Source organism: Leucopleurus acutus (genome assembly GCF_964270905.1).
Source record: "Leucopleurus acutus genome assembly, chromosome: 7".
Classification (NCBI taxonomy): Eukaryota; Metazoa; Chordata; class Mammalia; order Artiodactyla; family Delphinidae; genus Leucopleurus; species Leucopleurus acutus.
Genome location: NC_139150.1, coordinates 105,402,429 through 105,422,131, shown reverse-complemented (window position 1 = coordinate 105,422,131; position 19,703 = coordinate 105,402,429). Strand labels below are relative to the sequence as shown.

Below are 19,703 nucleotides of genomic sequence, written 5' to 3'. Positions count from 1 at the left end.
AGATAAGACTCATCACTGATGACTTCTGGCATAAAAGATTAACACATTACCTCTGCACTCGGTACACTCGAGTCCACGGAGGCACGAGGGCAAGGATCCGGGCCACCAATTCAATCAGGTCACTGGGAGAATAACTCTTGTATCTTCCCGATTTCCACAACTCATAAAGCCCAGTTCCACGAATCACCAGGGTAGGGTACAGTTTCAAACCATCAGGACGAAAAGCAGGGTTCTCAAAAAACTCCTGTGAATAGAGAAAATGACTTCTCCATTAGTTATATGGAGATTACCCACAGTGAAGTGGGGCTGGCTTCTCTCACATACCTATGTGGTTCTTAGACTGACTTTCCTTCCTATCAAGCGAGGGAAGGTATACAGAACAGAAACTCATTGTTTTTACAGCCTCAGTGGAGCAAAACATGTGTGTGCTGGGTGACCAAGCCCTTGCCAACCAACCCAACCCCGGTCCACTGCTGTGGTGTCATCGCATGCCACCCTCCCCACCTTGCTTTTCTGTTTTTGCAAAGGCAATTTCCTCTGCCTGGAAATTTCATCAGTTTTTCTTCATCTAGCTAATCTTCAGGTCTCAGCTTGAATGCCAATTCTTCAGAGAGGTCTTCCTTACCTTCAAATACAAGTTGCTTCACTTAAAAATGTTTTCTGGAATTCTGTATTCTTGCCTTCCTAGCAGCATCATACTGACAATTTATCTGATGCCTGCCTTCACCTCTAGACTGTATCCTCCTTTAATAATGGAATATATTTAATTGTTTAAACTTTTAAAAGTTGTGACATAGATCATCATCTGGGCTGCAAAACCTAAACTGTCTACTATATGGGCCTTTGCAGAAAAAGTATGCCGACCCCTGGATATGACTATTTTGTCCTCAGGCCAACTGGCAGCATTCCTAACCCGGGATACACACAGTCCATTTGTTATCTGGACACTGAGGGATACATCTAATTCATCTACTTTGACATAGTAATTTCCTGCACTGTATCATCCCAGCTGGCTGCCTTATTTCTCTACTTGGGTTGTAGCAAGGAGACATCAGGCATTCTCCTTTCTATGACTTTGCACTGCTAATCTGCTCTTATCTTGATTTCGCTTGACATGTGATAGAGGAATGAAGGTGGACTCATACAGCTCCCTCTCACCCCGACCCTGGCGTTAGTACTTAAACGGCCAGCAGTACCGTATCTTGTGAATTGTGAAAATGCTTTTTTATCTCGTGCTGTTATTCTTACAGAGCTTTCCATTGTTTAACTTGGTTTTCAAAGAAATATATAACTACAGAGTTTTCGATCTCTCTCACTGATTTCTGTCACAGTCTTAAATGCTATAATCTTTGTGCACCATTTGCTCTTAGGGCTATTCTTCTGTAATTGCATGTAATTTTCCCTGTAACATTTATATATTAAAGATTCATGAGGTCTTTAATATTCTATAGCCATCCACAAAGAGTATGTATGCAAGTCACTTTCTACCTAGTCTGCATCTATATTGGAACATAGGATTTCAGTACAGTACTTCTGGTTACTCGTGTAATAAATTAGGGGGACATATGGGCTGATATAATCCTTTCATAAGAATGATGATAGATGGAATTGGTGCTGGACTTCCGGTTAAACATGGAGAATTAAAATATGTGTTTCTTTCCTTTCCTTCCAAAATCACACTGAAATAAGAGGAAATAATTTTTTTAAAAAGCACAAACCCAGAAGAACAAAGAGAACATCAGAGGAGACAGGAGGGGGAATAAGTGATATCAATAAATTTTTGGAAGACAGAAAATGGATGGAAGATTGGTAAATGACTTTGCAAATGAAGAAAACTGTAAACAAACTATCTGCAAAGGGGGATACGGATGAAAGGGCAGCTCAGTCACACCAGAGTCCCAGGAATGAGCATGGATCAGAAATAGCAGTAATGACAGTTCTTCAGAATATAGTTATGATTCAGATGATGTGAATATTATACCAACAAAAAGACAAAAACCTTAGTGATTGATTCTGATATGGAAAGTGAAAATGAAACTCACGATGCTGGAGAATGCTCCTCTGCTTCTACAGAAGAGTGGACTGAAGACAAAATTTCATGAAAATTAGAAGACTCTACAGGTGTGTCAGGTGTAACTATTGAATGTAATAACCCACAAAGTGTTAGTGAAATAACAGAATTAATTTTGATCAGCCGAAATAAAAATTGCTGGCCACAGGCATTAATTTCTGCAAAAATACCCCGGTCAATAAGGAGTTTAAAAAAAAAAAAAAAAAGGAGGGAAAATGATTTCACAGAATTCTGTAAGTGTGAAGATATTAGAACAGAGACATTTTTGGGCATGTAAAAGGCTTACTTCCCATGATGAATCCTTTCTTAGAAAGCTGCTGGAGAATGTGTTTTAGTAAAGTAAAGGAGTAAACCAATAAAAAGGATTAACTTGGTTTCTAAAAAACAAAGGATCTGATCCTAGAGAGTGGAGAAGAGGAGCCCTAAGGAAGACCTCTGTGAACTAGGCACAGAGAACTGCCAGTCCAGTTTGGAGCTGGAAGATTAGACCTCCAGGAGTTATGACTCCAGCCTAAAAAAGGAACTTAGAGAATATCTGATAGGGTCGGCCACTGAGAGAGGGGCTTTAACACTGAATGGGCACACCTGAAGGTTACAGATACTCAGAGAACTAATAAGCAAATAAAGAAATAAGACAATTTTACTGTTGACTCTAGGAAAAACAAAAAGTTATTTAAGAAAAGAAAGTAAGTATAGTATATTACTTGGCTCCATGCAAATAATAATTTATGTAAAAACTGTAATGAAAACACTGACTACTCATATAACTAAAATAGTGGCCTAATAATATTGGGAGAATGGGAGTTCAAAGAATTAACTCTTTAACTATTGTATTGGTAACAGTAAGACAAGAGAATCTCTCTACTGATAGTCAGGAAACAGGAATCCAAGCATAGAAGAAGGAAACATAGTGGTAAATACTGGGACACCCCCCCCCAACAGTTGAAACAGTTGAAAGTGGCGGAGGACTACTGTGTTTTGATGTGACCCCTTTAGGACTTACTGGATTTTCAAACACTAGTTAATAATAACTTTATTAATTAATACCTTTTATACTATAAAGATAAAAATTAATTTAATAAACATCATTTTGGTGGCAATGTGGATGATATATTAGAAGGGAACACGGCTGGTGGCCGTGGGACTTAGCTAAGCAGCTGTCTGCCTGTGCAGCGAGCTGACAAAAGCATGAACTGAAGCTGTGGCAGTGGGGATGAAGAGGAGGCGACAGCCCTCAAAGATATGCAGAGGGAGTAACAGACAGGACCTCCTGTTAGAGTAGACCCACGGTAGAGGGAACAGCGACAGCAGCAGCAGCAGTGATGTACTGAGCACTCGTTATGTGCCAGGCATTCTTCTAAGCATGATGCATGCATTACCTCTGCCCACCTTCACAACAGCCTCATTCAGAGATGAGGAGGCTGAGGAACAAAGCAGTCCGTTTGCTACCAAGTGGCGGGTGGGGCCAGGATTCAAACTAGGCCCAGTCTGGCTCCACATATTCTCTCTTTCCTTCTGAATGACTGAATCTCTAGCTTGGGAGGGTATGTGGATGATGGAACACCAATATCACAGGAAACAGAAGACGAGGAGACCACGGGGGGAATGAAGTATGTCCATATTGGACACGTTAAGTCCGAAGTACAAGTAAGACATCTGGTGCTAGTTGAAGAGTATTCAGCAATTGGACTTAAGAGCTAAGGCTTAAGGCTGGAGAGGAAATGAGATTAATTGAAGTGTAAGTGGTAAAGTTAGAACAACAGAAGAAAGACAAGCATATAGATGAGAGCGAAAGACAGAAGCCACATTTAAGTGGTGGGAAGAAAAAGAAGATCTAGTGGAAAAGAAATAGTCCTAGAGGTTAAAAAGGGAACCAGGGGACAGCAGAGTCACAAAAGCCAGGGAGATGAGAATTTAAAACTGGAGAGTCTTTAACAATAACAGGTGCTAAGACTGGATAAAATGTCAGCTGAGAAGTATTCTTTGGATTTGGAGATTAGCAAGTACTTTACAATGTTTGAGAGAATAGTTTGAGAGAGAGAGAGAGAGAGAGAGAGAGAGAGAGAGAGAGAGAGAGAGAGAGAGAGAGAGAGAGAGAGAGAGTGTGTGTGTGTGTGTGTGTGTGTGTGTTGGCGGGCAGCGGGGAGTGAGTAGAAGCCAAGCTGCAGTGGATTTGGAGGAAGCAGGGACACTGAAGCGTTTGTAAATGACGTGGGGGCACTCAAGGGAAAGGAAGGCAGGGTACTGCTGTTTTTCACTGTAGGCCTTACAGTACAATTTGACTTTTAAAATTTTGCATGTGTTCCTTTGATACAAATAAAAAATAACTGAAAATGTAAAGTTCTGTTTCTGTAAGATCCAACCCGACCAGGATTTCAACATCATTCAGGTCATGCATAGTCATTCATCATAAAACAGACTTTCCTTGGCCTAAGAAAGGAGACACAGAAAGGTGCAATAGAAAGGGTGCCTTCCTAAGAGCCTGCTTCTACCTGAGACTCACCATGGCCTTTAACAGTTACTTAACTGCGTCAGGTCTTGTTTCCTTATCTGAGGAGGCTGCAACAGGTGGTCTTTTCTGATATAATTCTACACTACCTGTATTCTATGATATTACCTTAAGTATCGAGCCTTTACATTAAGAAAACCAAGCAAATGAAGAAGTAACAACAACAAACACCTCTAACCATACCTGCCAAACTGTAACTTGATCACACTGGCTTTTGGGAAAAACAGCTCAGTGGGGGAAAAAAAGAACTTCTGAGTGTCCAAAGGGTGGGCAAACATTAATGGACTTTGAAAGATTTTGCATTACTGACAAGAGGTTCTGGAGATAAATTTTTCCTCAAGAGAAACTGACACTCTCTAAGCATTTTCAGCAACCTGAGCTTGGATATCCAGGAGCAGTCTAATTTTAAAAGAATAAAATACAAAAACAGCTAAAGGTTATTTTGAGTAGTAAATGATATACCATTTTGGAGACCTGAGGACAGATGGAAAGGGTGAAGTTAATGCTCGGAGGATAAATTCCTAAGATGTTAAACATTCTCCATCACAACCAGGACTTTCAGCTTATAAGAAAAAAGAAAACTTCACTTCAAAAATAAATCTCAGTTACTGAAAAATATAAGCAAGTGCTATTTATCACAAACAGCTATGAGCTCTGTACCTACCACTAGATAAGAGCGTGAATCTGCAATGAACAGACGCAAATGACCAGCTCCGCTCTTAGCGACCCGGAACTGACCTAAGCAACAAGGTGTGAGAGCAAAGCCAATTTATAACTAACACATGCAGGCACATAGCTGCGTAGAGGCTTTATGGATCCGTGCCAGGCAAGGGTATCTTGTCCTCTACAGATATAACATTTTTTAGACTTCTACAATTATACAAGTAGACCCTTTACTTAGCAACCCTTCCTATGGATAAAACACATTAAGGAAACTGTATCTGTGGGTTGCTAATAATGTGACAATAAAATAAAGTAGGGAAAAAAGAAGTTTTTAAAGTGTAAAATATACTGCCTACTAATTCAGGAAAAGTTGTGAATTCCAAATAGGCCCAAACAAGATTTCTTAAACAAAAACTAGTTTAAAAAAATTTTAGTAAACGTTTTATTGAAATATATCTTAGTATAAAAAAGTACACAAATCATAAGTGTACACCTTGATAGATTTTTACAAATCATGTAGCCAGCACCTAGACACTCAAATCAAGAAAAGGCACCTTATCCAAACCTCAGAAGCCTCCCATATGCCTGTTTCCAGCTACAATTCCATCCAAAGCTTCTGAACCTCACATTAATAGGATTGTACGTTAGGTAGTCTTTTGGATCTGGTTTCCTTTGCTCAATATTATGCTGAATAGAATCAGCCATGTTGTTGCATGAAGTCGTAATTAATTTACTCTTATTGTTTTATGTATTTCATTGTTTGACTACACCACAACTTACAATATTGATGTATTTGACTTTAATGGACACTTGGGTTGTTTCCAATCTGATGATACTACACTCAGTAATTTGTGACTGTGTCTTGGTAAATATGTGTGTGCATTTCTGTTAGGTAAACGTGAAGGAGTAGAATTGCTGGGTCATGGAGTATGCCTACGTTCACTTTTAGCAGATATTGTCAAACAGTTTTCTAATATGATGTACTATATGCCCACTGGCAGTAAATGAAAGTTCCAGTTGCTCCATACTCTTACCAACACTTGATATTGTCTTTTTTCATTTTAGCTATTCTGATGAGTATACAGTAGCCATGCAATGTAGTTTTAAATTTCATTTCTTTGAAGATAAATGACTTTGAGAACTTTTAAATAGTTTTACTGAATATTTGACTATCCTATCTGTGAAGTGTTTGTTCAAGTTTTTTTTTTTCCCATTCTCCTATTAGGTGGTCTGTCTTTTTTTTTTTTTTTTTTTTTTTTTCGGTACGCGGGCCTCTCACTGTCGTAGCCTCTCCCGTTGCGAAGCACAGGCTCCGGACGCGCAGGCTCAGCGGCCATGGCTCACAGGCCTAGCCGCTCTGCAGCATGTGGGATCTTCCTGTACCGGGGCATGAACCCGTGTCCCCTGCATCAGCAGGCAGACTCTCAACCACTGCGCCACCAGGGAAGCCCATGTCTTTTTTTTTTAATTGATTTGTAAAAATATTTAAGACCATCTATAGATTAATTTTTCAGAGAATTTTTCTCTAGAGAGAAATCAGATTTCTCATTTTAGCTCTATTTTGTTACTCATTTGCTGGGATGCAGTTAGAAAAGGCATATGGTCTGCTCACATTCCCTGTAGGTTTCTTTGAAAAGATTATAAACAAGCAGATAAATCCGTTTACATGAAGGGCTGTCTTTGCAATATTATTTCTGAACTATTCTTTATTTTGAAGACACTAAGAAAATGAATTTTAAGACTCAGCTATTTGGTATTACTTGACATATTTTTTCCAAGGGCACTTAAAGTTATGAATTCTGGTTATACCACTGGCCCACCTAGGAGCTGTGCTAAAGAAAAGTGTGTTTCAGGTGCCTTTTAGGCTTGAAGTCTGGGTGCCTGGCTAGTACTACTGAGGGGAAGATATTAGACACAAAATCTATTACACAGTCAATATGGGGGAATTAATAACATCTGTGAATTAATGCTGTCTTATAAAATAGGCTTTTATTTGTAATTCATTGGCTTAGAAATAATAAACTTTTTAAAAGGAAATAATTATTAACTTCACAAATAAGGCATGATGAATTCTATTGTTCTAATAAACAGAGCAAAATAAAAGCAATTTTGTGGATGAAATAACTTGATAAATATTTTCATTCTCTTCTCTAAAAGGATATCCTTAAGCCACTTTCCCTATTTGAGAATCTGAAGGAAAAAAGCGTTTTGAGCAATCTCATTTCCCAAGACAAAGCTAACATGAATCAAGCTAACACGTGATAGAGTAAAAACAAACAAACAAAGAAACAAATGAACCCCAGAGTTAGGTATTAAAATTCAAAGAACAGAAAGGCTAGAGGAAAACAGAATATTTTCTTCCACTGTTTAATGAAATGCTGTACGAGAAAGGCAGTTCTAAGCTTAGAAGTATCTTAAGAAATCATCACGAAGAAAGTAAGTAAGTAAATAAGATTTGACAACAGAAACAAAAGGTCAAGGATAGGTTGGGGGAAATATTTTTAACAAATATAAAAAACAATCCATAATGTTATTACCTAGAAAGTCCATATAATTAATATTAAAAATATTCATATCCAATAGAGTAACTGGTCAGAGGACAAAAACACACAATTCCAAAAAGATGAAAGAATTATACTTATTAAATACAAACCTGAAAAATACATTACTTATAATTACAAAATACAAGTTGAAACGGCACTTTTATCCATCAAATTAACGAAGATAAAATATTGTATATGTGTGTGTGTGTGTGTGTGTATATATATATATATATATGTATGTAGAAAATACATACATAGGAGAGAATTATTTTGGGAAAAAGATAACCCTGCTGAAATGAGTGTAAGTTGTTACAACCCTGGGAAAAACAACTAAGTAATATGGTGAGATTCTTAAAGTAGTTATACTTTTACCTGATAATTCTACTCCAGGGAATTTGTCCTAAAGAAATAACCCTAAATACTACAAAAAATTACAGGCGTAAAATTTGTTGATGTGCAGTCTATTTATAATATCAAAAACTGATAATATCTTCAATTAAAAAAACTGGAAGTGGTTAAGTGAAGTATGGCATATTTGTTCAATGGAAATTAAGTGGATATTTAAACATGTTAACCTTTTAACAGAGACCATACTATAACAGGAATAAATGCTTGCTATAATGTTAAGTGGAAAAGCTATTAAAATAATTGCCTATCATATATGTTAAGTATATCTTTGTGTATCTATGTATCACCCACCTCATCCCCTAAAAAATCCTAAGTATGAAAAAGTCCTGGGAGTATACTGACATGTAAGAGTTTTATTTGGTGTCGGGGCTGTGAGTGACTCCTCTTTCTCCACTGTGTCATAATGAGAATGTCTTGCTTTAATAATGGGAAAAAAAATCAACAGTAAATAATCAAAGAGCAGAGAGGGTAGAAGCAGCATGCAGAGGCATTCTCAAGTAGCCTGGTTTAAGGTAACACTTACTGTAAACTGTTCAATGTCTCTCTCTAGTCCCACATTTGGCAGATCGGGCATCATATGAGCCACAACTTTGAAACCAGAATCTTTGGCCAGGTGAAAGGACTCACATACCGCCTTCACAGTGTGGCCCCTGAAGAAGAAAATTCACTACCTGTTACACAAATAAATGGGCAACAAGGTGAGTACAAGGAATAGAGGGAAAACAATCTCTGAGACAGGTAACAGTAGCTCTATAATGAAGAATATGGTTGGGGAAAAAGAAATCTTAGAAAGTCATTTTTACATCTCCACCTCTGAGAAGGCCTGGAAAAAAATAATTTTACTTCTGAGATATTTCTCAGAAATTCCCTTATGCACTTACTCAAAGTTCTGACAGTAAGTGACTTAGGTCACAGGAGTTAATATACACTAAAATTATTTGATTTAGCATCATCAGCCAAAATAAGCTTGCTAATGTAAATATCTAGGTTAAAAACAAGAATAATGAGCCCCAAACCATGCAGGAGCAGCATCTTGTTATGCTCTTTCCTTTAAAAATCTTTTAACAAATAATTTCATTTGGAGAAAGAAAGGGAGGGAGGGGGGAAAGAGAGGGGAGGGAGAGGGAGAGAGAGAGAGAGAGAGAGAGAGAGAGAGAGGGAGGGAGGGAGGGAGGGAGAGATACATCTATACACAAAGTAGATTCACTCTGGTGGGCTGGAGGGCCCTAAAAAAAAAAGTAAGAAGAGAGAATGATTTAGTGACAAGGCAGAATCATTTGGGGCCAGCTGTATAAATCATCTTAACATTCTAGTGCCACATTCAAGTAAGAAGCAAGCCCGAATAATAGTTTGGGGCTACTAAAGACTGAAGCCCTGTGTCAATCCTTTCGCCACCTAGCCATTCCCATTCACCACCAAAGAATCCTACAAACCATGGACTCCTTCCCACTCTCTGAAGGTTCCCATCCATTTCCATGGCTTCCATCGCTAATCTCTCTCTCTCTCTCTTTTTTTTTTTTACGGTACGCAGGCCTCTCACTGTTGTGGCCTCTCCCGTTGCGGATCCGGACGCGCAGGCTCAGCGGCCATGGCTCACGGGCCCAGCCTCTCCGTGGCATGTGGGATCCTCCCAGACCGGGGCACGAACCCGTGTCCCCTGCATCGGCAGGTGGACTCTCAACCACTGCACCACCAGGGAAGCCCCTCTAATCTCTTTTTGCTAATGACTTCTCAATCTATATGACTGGGCCAGGCCTCTCTTCTACCACGCCCAAATATCCAATACTCTAATGCTGCACTGTATAATATTAGAGTCACGAGGCACACGTGGTTATTCAAGTTTATCTTTAAATTAATTCAGATGAAAAATTCAATTCTCGGTTGTGCTATCACAGTGGACAGTGCGGGTACAGAACATTTCAGTCACTGCAGAATGTTCTGCTGGACAGCCTGCTCTAAAGCAAACCTTCAACCAGTTGTCCCACAAGTATCTAAAACTTAGTTTATTCAAAATGAAACTCATCTTCCCTCCAAGCCTCACTATTTCCCATTCTCTCTTACCCTCATTCCCACTCAGTCACCGAACACTGCTTTTCAGGACATCATTTCCTGCTTAAATTACCGTAGCAGCCTCTGAACTGACCTTGCTTCTAGCTTGGTCTCCTTAGTCCACCCTCACACTGTGATTCCCAGGACTTCCCTGCTGGTCCAGTGGTAAAGAATCCGCCTTCCAGTGCAGGGGACGTGGGTGCAATCCCTGGTCAGGGAACTGAGATTCCACATGTCGCAGGTCAGCTGGGTCCGTGCACCTCAACTAGAGCCCGCATGCCTCAAACTACAGAGCCCGTGCACAACTAGAGAAGAGAAAACCCGCACGCCACAAATAGAGAGAAGCCCGTGCACCACAACAAGGAGCCTGTGTGCCGCAACTGAGACCTGACGCAGCCAAAAATAAATAAATAAAATAAATAAAATAAAAAACGAATCTTTTAAAATAAATAAATAAATAAAAATAAAACGCAGATATGCCTTGATCACAAGTTAGCTTGCAGCCGGGCCTTGGATTAAAGCCCAAACTTGCTGGGCTGACTTCTAAGGCGCCCCATGGTCCGGCCATCCTGCTGACCCTTTCAGCCTCACCTCTTACCACGCTCCTACCTCACGCTCCACACTCCCACCAAATGAAACCACTCCAATTTCCTGAAATGTGCCATGTGCTCCTATCCTCAGGAGCTTGCTTGTACTCTTCTTTCTGCCTGAAAAAATCTGCCTCTTCCCCACCTGACTAACTCAGACTCTTCCTGTAAGTCTCAGCTTCGATGTCACTTTCTTCGAAAAGCTTCCCTGACCTTCCAGAGACTCCTTCCACCCACAAGGTACCTCTCTGGTGTAGCCTTGGTTACTGCAGCAGCCCTACCAGCGTTCCCAGTTCAAGCCTTCCCCGACAAGAACGCATCCTATGCAGGCTCTTTCTCAAGCTTGATATCCATCTGACTCTTCCTGTGCAAAATATTTAATAGACCTCTATTACGTAACGGGAAGCATCCGCCCTCCTTAGCCTGGCACTCTTCCTGGTTGTTGCTAAGATGCTGACCCGTGTGTTTCCCTAGTATCCCTTTACTTCCTTCTCTGAGCACAACCCTCTGCCATGTCTACCCAAATCCTATTAAAGTGAAGCAGCCTTTAAGGTCCAACTCAACACACACTTACTCCCTGAAGCCTGCCTTTATTTCTGGAGGGAAGAGAACTTCATATGGCTCTATCAACCCTTATTTCTTTCCTTCCTTAGACTCCCAAATTTCTCAAAGTTTATACCCATCACCTCACCAGCCTTTCTTTCACTACCCTACCAACTGGCATTTGCTTCACCAAAACTAATCTCTTAAATCTCACACTAGTTTCCTTCTTGTTCAAACCCTTTTCTTTGTTCCTATTCTCCTTGGCCTTCTCTCATGCTTTAAACTACTAACCTTGAGCCCTGCCCTCTGCTTTCCATATGGGAAAGGCTATTTATCACAAGAATTGGAAGAGAGATGAGCATGTTTATAGACTACTGGAAAAAAGCCAGTAAACAAAGACCGAAAATCAAGGAAGGAGGAAATGGAATTAAGAGCACAGACAGAAGAATGAATAGGAGGAATACCTAGACCTCTCCCTGTCAGATGGGTAGTAACACAGATCCAATCGGTGGGGGAAAAGGAAGCCTTGTGCAAGATCATCTGCACCGTCTTACCGGTTGGTATCTCTGGCCACATCCTCATAGACACTCTGCACCCCAATCTCCAGCCTTGTGCAGCCATAAGTCAACATATCACTTAAATGCCGCTTCATGCAATAATCTGGTCTGGTCTCAATAGTAATTCCGATGCACTTTGTGAGGCTTCTCTCAGAATACCTGTAGAGTAAAATCGAAAAGTAAACAACTTGCCAAAGCTTTAGGACATCTGCTCTCATTTAAAGGATGTTTTCCTTTTGTCCTCCCGGCTCTAACCCAGTGGTTAAGAGCATGGGCTCGGACTTCCCTGGTGGTGCAGTGGTTAAGAATCTGCCTGCCAATGCAGGGGACACAGGTTCGAACCCTGGTCCGGGAAGATCCCACATGCCGCGGAGCAACTAAGCCCGTGCGCCTCAACTACTGAGCCTGCGCTCTAGAGCCCGCGAGTCACAACTACTGAGCCTGCGTGCCACAACTACTGAAGCCTGTGTGCCTAGAGCCCGTACTCTGCAACAAGAGAAGCCACTGCAATAAGAAGCCCGCACACCGCAACGAAGAGTAGCCCCCGCTCACAGCAACTAGAAAAAGCCCACGCGCAGCAACGAAGACCCAATTCAGCCAAAAATAAATAAAATAAATAAATTTTTAAAAATTAAAAAAAAAAAAAAAAGAGCGTGGGCTCTGGAGCCAGACTATCTGAGTTCAAATCCTGGCTCTGCTATTTCCTAACTATGCAAACAGGAAAGTTATTAACCTCCCTGTGCTTCGGTTTCATTATCTGCAAAATGAGGATAATAGTAGCTATACCTCATGGGACTGACGTGACTGAGCCAGCACAAAGTAATGTTATCATCACCATTATCATTATTATTCTCCTCAGTGTGCTGCAGCCATAATCTCCTTGAAAGCAGGGATTTCAACTGTGAGAACCCTAATTTTCAATTCCTAGCAACGATTTTTCATGGAAGTGAAAACCATCTGCATTATATATTTCCCACTCCATATTTTAGAGTTATGTTAAATAAAAGAAAACAAAAGAGGGGGGAAGGGAGGGTATGCATAATGATCATAGGAATAATTCAGATGAAATGTCTTCTATACCCACAAGTCTTTTTGTCAAGCCTATTAATCTTAGCAACAACTTACAAAATTAGGAATCATTTTTCTCCTTCACTAAAACCAGATATCAGAGTAGTGAGGACCATTTTAAATGTATTTATTTATTTATTTTGGCTGCGTTGGGGTCTTCGTTGCTGCGTGCAGGGTTTCTCTAGTTGTGGCGAGCGGGGGCTGCTCTTCGTTGCAGTGTGTGGGCTTCTCACTGCAGTGGCTTCTCCTGTTGTGGAGCACGAGCTCCTGGCGCATGGGCCTCAGTAGCTGTGGCTCACGGGCTCTAGAGCACAAGCTCAGTAGTTGTGGCGCACGGGCTTAGCTGCTCCGCGGCATGTGGGATCTTCCCAGCCCAGGGCTCAAACCCATGTCCCCTGCATTGGCAGGCGGATTCTCAACCACTGCGCCACCCGGGAAGCCCGTGAGTACCACTTTAGATTCAAGCTAGAATCTAGAAGAGGAAAATGACTTGCTAAGTGGTCTGCTGATGCGACGGAATAGGAACCATTACCTAGAGGCCACTGCGGCCAAGCACTGCACTATATACTCCACACGCACTGAATGCTCCCGTTAGCTCTATGAAGTATGTCTTATTATCCCCATTTTACAGATAAAGAAACTGAAGTTCCTAAAGTGATTAAATACTTTGTCCAAGGGTACAGAGCTCATAAAATCCAAGTCAGGATTTGAAGGTAGGTCTGTCTGACTTCAAAAATCCTACCCTGTGTTTCACTCTATCACATGGCTTGGACAATTCAGCATGGGACATCAGATCTGTCCTCTCTTCAACTTCTAGAATGAAATAATTCTTCTCAGTGTACCCTTCTACAACTTTCTCAATTCTTCGGGCAGGGTGAGGGAAGCCTTTTTTTGCCACTTAATTTCGTGTTTCCAAAGAAGTTCATAGCTTTTTTTCTTGAAAAATAAAAATCATAAAATTTCCAGTTTTGTAACTACTGTTCTCCTTTAAGTTCATTTATTATTGACAATTCATAATTGTCAATAAAACTGACTTATCTAATTTAATAATAATTATTAAGAAGGTTACGAATCACTGAACTGAAGGACTGATTCTGAAGTCTTTCACTCTAGACGTTCAAAGTGTTTACACTATTACCCTATTCCTAAGGTTTTATATAGGATTACTACAGGCAGCAAGAACCAAAGGTAAACAATTAGTCTATAGTTACTAAACGATGAATCATAAGACAAAAAAGGGTACAGATCTTATCAAATCTTGCCTCTGACAGCTAGCTTCTCTGAAACAATCAGATCAGAAAGTCTCATGCCTCTCAAACAGGTGGGTCCCAAGGCATGCAGAATACATGTAACTCACCTTCTTTGAATACCAATTATTGTGTTTGGAGAAAACCATTGTTTTAAAATATTAAGGGACTTTCCTGGTGGTCCAGTGGTTAGGAACCTGCCTTCCAGTTCAGGGGACGTGGGTTTGATCCTTGGTTGGGGGAACTAAGATCCCACATGCCGCGGGGCAACGAAGCCCGTGCACCACAATTACTGAGCCTGCGCCCCCACAACTAGAGGGAAGCCTGTGCGCCACAACAAAAAAGATCCTGCGTGCTACAACGAGGATCTTGCGTGCTATAGCCAAGACCCGACACAGCCAAATAAAATAAATAAATATTTAAAAAAATTAAAAAAAAAGAAAACACTAATGTATTATGGAGAAGGCATATTGCATGACAGCTGAAAAAACCAAAAAGCGGAAAACTCTAAGTTTTGAGTATATTTAACAAAATAAGTGAGAACATTTTACAATCAGGCATTCCAAAATTGTATCATAAAACCTCTCTATTAACTGATATTTTTATAAAACCCACAGTATTTCCTGGGACTTCCTTGGTGGTCCAGTGGTTAAGACTCCATGTTCCCAATGCTGGGGGCACGGGTTCAATCCCTGGTCAGGGAACAAAGATCCTATGTGCCGCAAGGTGCAGCCAATAAATAAATAAGTAAACACAAACAAACAAAACAAAACAAAAAAACAACCCACAGTATTTCCTAAAAGGATGCCATTAAGTTATCAGCAAAGTTGGCAGCACAACAGTACCTAGCAATACTAAAACTAGAGGACAGGTAACTGCACAGATGGGAATTCATCTAGAGGAAAGAGAAATCCACTAGCTAATCTCTATTGCACAGATCATCAAAGGCCCAAGCAAGACTGATAGAGAAAGCTGCGGCGAGGATGATAAGGTCTCTTCATAAGTAGTTAGAATGTAGTACAGGACATAGAGGCAAACCTTATTCGCAAACAATAATTTAACTCCATTTCAAAAGTGTCTTTCCTCTTGGGGAAAATGTCATTACCTTTTGCAGGAGCAGAAATGGAGGAACAAAAAATAACTCGTTTTTAAAAGCCAGTATTTTCTATTTACCACTATCTTTCTTTCAGAATTGTATTTTCATCTGAAAAGCAATTAAGCAGAAATACCTATCAAATTTGAGCAAAAACAATGGAGTATTTTCTAAAGAACAGAATATAAGGTCATCTTATACAGTATAAGGTCATTTTTAAAAGGATTTTTGTTAATGCTATATTTAGTTCTACATATCACTAATTCTTGCCTCTTCATTAAAGGGAGATGTAAAGATATCAGTATGATTGGTTTTTTAAAATATTGCAAATATGTTCACAAAGGCTGTCAACTAATCTAAGCAAAATGTCTGCGCTGGCATTTTATGGCCTGCTATAACCCACCACACTGTTTAGACAGCCATCCGACAGTGTGGCTCTCATTTACTACCGAGTTCAATTACCATACCATTGGGGAGCGGGGAGAGGCAGACTTGTTAAATTCTTAGGTGTTTAGGAAATGTACCAAATTTTCCAACCCTGATCATGAGCTTCTAAGAGACAAAGTCAGGACTTGGACCCAGGTCTTCTGATTCCAATTCCACTTCTCTTTCTGTGGCATTATAGGGTCATTTTAAATAAGCCTAAATGCCACCACTGTGGGGCTATGCTGAATCCTACACTTTTCTGTATGCCATAGGAGTGGCATCAACTATAAAAGATGCTAATGTTCTCTGTGAAGCATAATTTAAGCCAATAACTTATGCCGACAGTATTTATTTTTTAACTGGGGGGTTGGGGCTAGGAGGGGGTGGGAGATGGGACAATAACCTGGGAACATAAAAGCAAATAAAAACCAAACGCTACCCAGACTTCAAAACAAAGCTCAAATACATTTCTCCTGCCATGACATCTTCCCAGCGCCTCTAAGTAATTCTGCGCTCTCATCCCTAACGTACCTTACCCCTCCTCCGAATGGAGTTTGTCTTGTTATTTGTGGCTATGTCTGTCTATCCACCTAGACAGGAAGCTTCTGGAAGGCAGTAGGCTCGTATACATTTAGAGGTAAGGGCTTCAGCACTAAAAACTCTCCTTCAATATAAAAATTACAAATATGAAGAATGAGTAAATGAATGAGGCATAACCGAAGACATAGGAGGTCTCTCTCTACTCCCATAGCAGCCTCTAGCTAATTCTACTGGTTACCTTTCCTCTTGCAAATAGTTAACCCTAAAAGTTGCTGAACACTAGGCCAGGTAATCTACAGAAAGTAAAGATACAGTAGTTCTTGTCCCAGAGATGCTCAACAGTCTAGCTGTAGGGATAAGACCCACAGCTAAAACCAAGAACCACTTAAGAACAAAGAGCCAGAAGTGGCAGATATATAACTGGATAGAAATGATTTCTTGGAAAGCATGTTTCTATTTCTGGAAGGAAGAAAGTGACCTATAAAAGTGACATCTATTGTTATTACTTACTGTCCCTTCACACTAAGGTCCCAACCAGGGGGACACGGAAGAAAGACGATGTGAAGGTCTCTTTATTATCTCCTGTAAACGGTTTCTGATTCGCTCCAAGAAGCCTGTGGCATCAAAGAACACTTCTGATTACTATTAATCTCCTGAAGTGCTCTCTAAAACCTCTGTCATTAATTAAGCTGGATGTGTCTTACTTTAGATTTCCTGTGTGAAATCTCACTAGAGGTCTAAGCCCAAATTTTATGTTTTGTATAATGCTGTGCTAGTGATATTCCAAACTTAAGAATGACTGAGTTGAATGTTTGAGAATTTAAAAATAACTATCTTTTCCCTTTTGAGATGGTGGTCAAGTTTGCTTCCTGGATATTGGCAGTTATGTCAAGAGGGTCTATAACATAAGGTTCTGCCCAACACAAACTGAGGAAACAGACAGGAACAGAAGTTCAATTTTTAAATGAGTACAACCTATGAAAAACTCACCTGGTAACATAGCTTAGAGAGTAATCAGGGACCTTTGGTCCCTTATCATGCTAGCTGACAAGGTTTAAGATATATGAAAAACAACCCATTAACAGTTTGGGTTTTGATTCTTTCAGTAGCCGACAAGAATGCTACCATTTTATACTCCTAATCAGACAGCTGAAGAGCCAACAGCAATGTACTATTAATAGAAAAAAACAATCATGGTTATTACACATTCTTTTAATATTGTATTCACATTCAAATTTAAGGGCTATACACATAAATGCATTACAGAAAAGTTGTCATTGTCAGAAAGTGACTGCTAGATGAAAAATAACCTTCGAGCACATCTTTTATTATTATTATTTATTTTTTTTGCAGTACGCGGGCCTCTCACTGCTGTGGCCTCTCCCGTCACGGAGCACAGGCTCTGGACTCACAGGCCCAGCGGCCATGGCTCACGGGCCCAGCCGCTCCGCGGCATGTGGGATCCTCCCAGACTGGGGCACGAACCCGTGTCCCCTGCATTGGCAGGCGGACCCTCAACCACTGCGCCACCAGGGAAAGCCCCCGAGCACATCTTTTAGATAAAAATTCCCATTCCAGTAGAAATCTTCAAAGCATACAATGTCACAGAAAGAAGTAACTTCAGAAATAATATAGTCCTGCCTCCTCATTAATAATGTAAGATAACAACAGAAATAAGTCTGGAACCTAATTCTTAATGCACAGTTCTTCCCACTGCACTCATTTAACAATGTTTTTTAAGTACAGTAAGTCCCCTACATACAAACGAGTTCCATTCCAAGAGCACATACGTAAGTCCAATTTGTTCGTAAGTCCAACAAAATTAGCCTAGGTAACCAACTTTTACAGATAATGCCAGACACATGAACTAACTTACATGACTGGACACGCAAACGCATGTTCACATCTTTGAAAGTTCCCAACTTGAAGGTTCGTATGTAGGGGACTTACTACACCTTCTCTCCTCAAGGAATTGTGTTAGGTATGACAGACCCTCTCTCTTAAGAAGACATTCCCTATTAAAGGATATAGAAAAAATGCATTGCACAGAATTAGACAATAATGGTATTCAGTAAAACCATTACTCTTGGCTACTGAAAACCAAAGTGAGGGAGTGACTAAATTGGTAGATGCAAATATTAATGGTATCTAATGTTAACAGATTAAACATTCCAATTAAAAGGCAGACATTGTCAAAATGGATAAAAAAAACAAGACCCAACTACTGTAGACTTCCATAAAACTGCCAACTAGACTGTTAAAAGAAACACAGTTTCAATGCAGAGACACATGTGGGTGGAAAGTAAACGGATGGAAAAAGATACTACATAGGGAAAACAGTTAAGTATGTAAAAGCTGTAATGTCTAATTTAACATCAATAAAAGGAAATTTCAAGACCAGAAAGAAAGGACATTTCATAATGATAAAAAGGTAACTTCATATTGATAAAAAGTTCAAATACCAGGAAAACATATCGATCATAAACGTGCATACTCCTCAGAGCAGATCTTCAAAATAAATGAAGTAAAAACTAATATAACTAAAGGGAGAAATAGATAATTCTTCAATCATAGTTGGATATTTTAATCTCTCTTAGCAACGGATAGAACTACACAGAAAACAAAACAAAACAAACCAACCCCAAGACAAGGACCATCTGAACAACACTATCTACCACTTTGACTGAATTGATATTTATAGAACATTACATCCAACAACTGCAGAATACACATTCTATCAAATATACATAGTTTGTTCACCAAGACAGACCATATATGCTGAGCCACAAAATAAGCCTCAATAAAAAAACTTCAAGAAACTGAAATTGTATAGAACAGATCCTCTCTGACCAATATGGAATTAAATTAGAAATCAATGACATTAAGAAATCAAGAAAAACTCCAAGTTTTTGGAAATTTAGAAATTAAACCATCCATTTGTATATAATCCATGGGTCAAAATACAAACAATTTTAGGAAACATTTTGAACTGAATAATAATTAAAATACAACATATTAAAATTTGTGGGATTCAGCCAAAGCAGTGCTTAGGGGAAAACTTTAAAGCTTTAAATACTTATTAGAAAAGAAGAAAGGTCTATAGTGATCAGTTTCTATACCTTACTTAAGCACAGAAAGAGCAAAGGAAATCCAAAGCAAGTAGAAGATGATAATAAAAATAAAAGCAGAAATATATTAAGTAGAGGACATAAACAAAACCAAAAGTTAATTCTTTACAAAGAACAAAATTTGATAAACCTTAACTAGACTAATAAAGAAAAAAAAGAGAGAACACAAGGTAATCAATATCAGGAGTGAAGGAGGGATGATCACTAACATCCTACAGACATTAAAGACAAAATAAGGGAACATTATGAACAACTTAATACCAAAAAGTTT

General features: G+C 39.6%; 1 protein-coding gene across 1 annotated transcript in view; it reads right to left on the bottom strand.

Annotated features, from left to right (window-relative positions):
* Positions 1-19,703, bottom strand: part of ELP3 (elongator acetyltransferase complex subunit 3) — a 111,333-nt gene that overhangs the window by 54,005 nt on the left and 37,625 nt on the right. The window contains exons 8-10 of the mRNA XM_082843287.1: positions 11,928-12,089; positions 8,718-8,844; positions 51-244 (exon numbers count right to left, since the gene is read on the bottom strand). Of these exons, the coding sequence (XP_082699413.1) occupies positions 51-244; positions 8,718-8,844; positions 11,928-12,089 (483 nt within the window). The remainder of the gene's footprint in view (positions 1-50; positions 245-8,717; positions 8,845-11,927; positions 12,090-19,703) is intronic.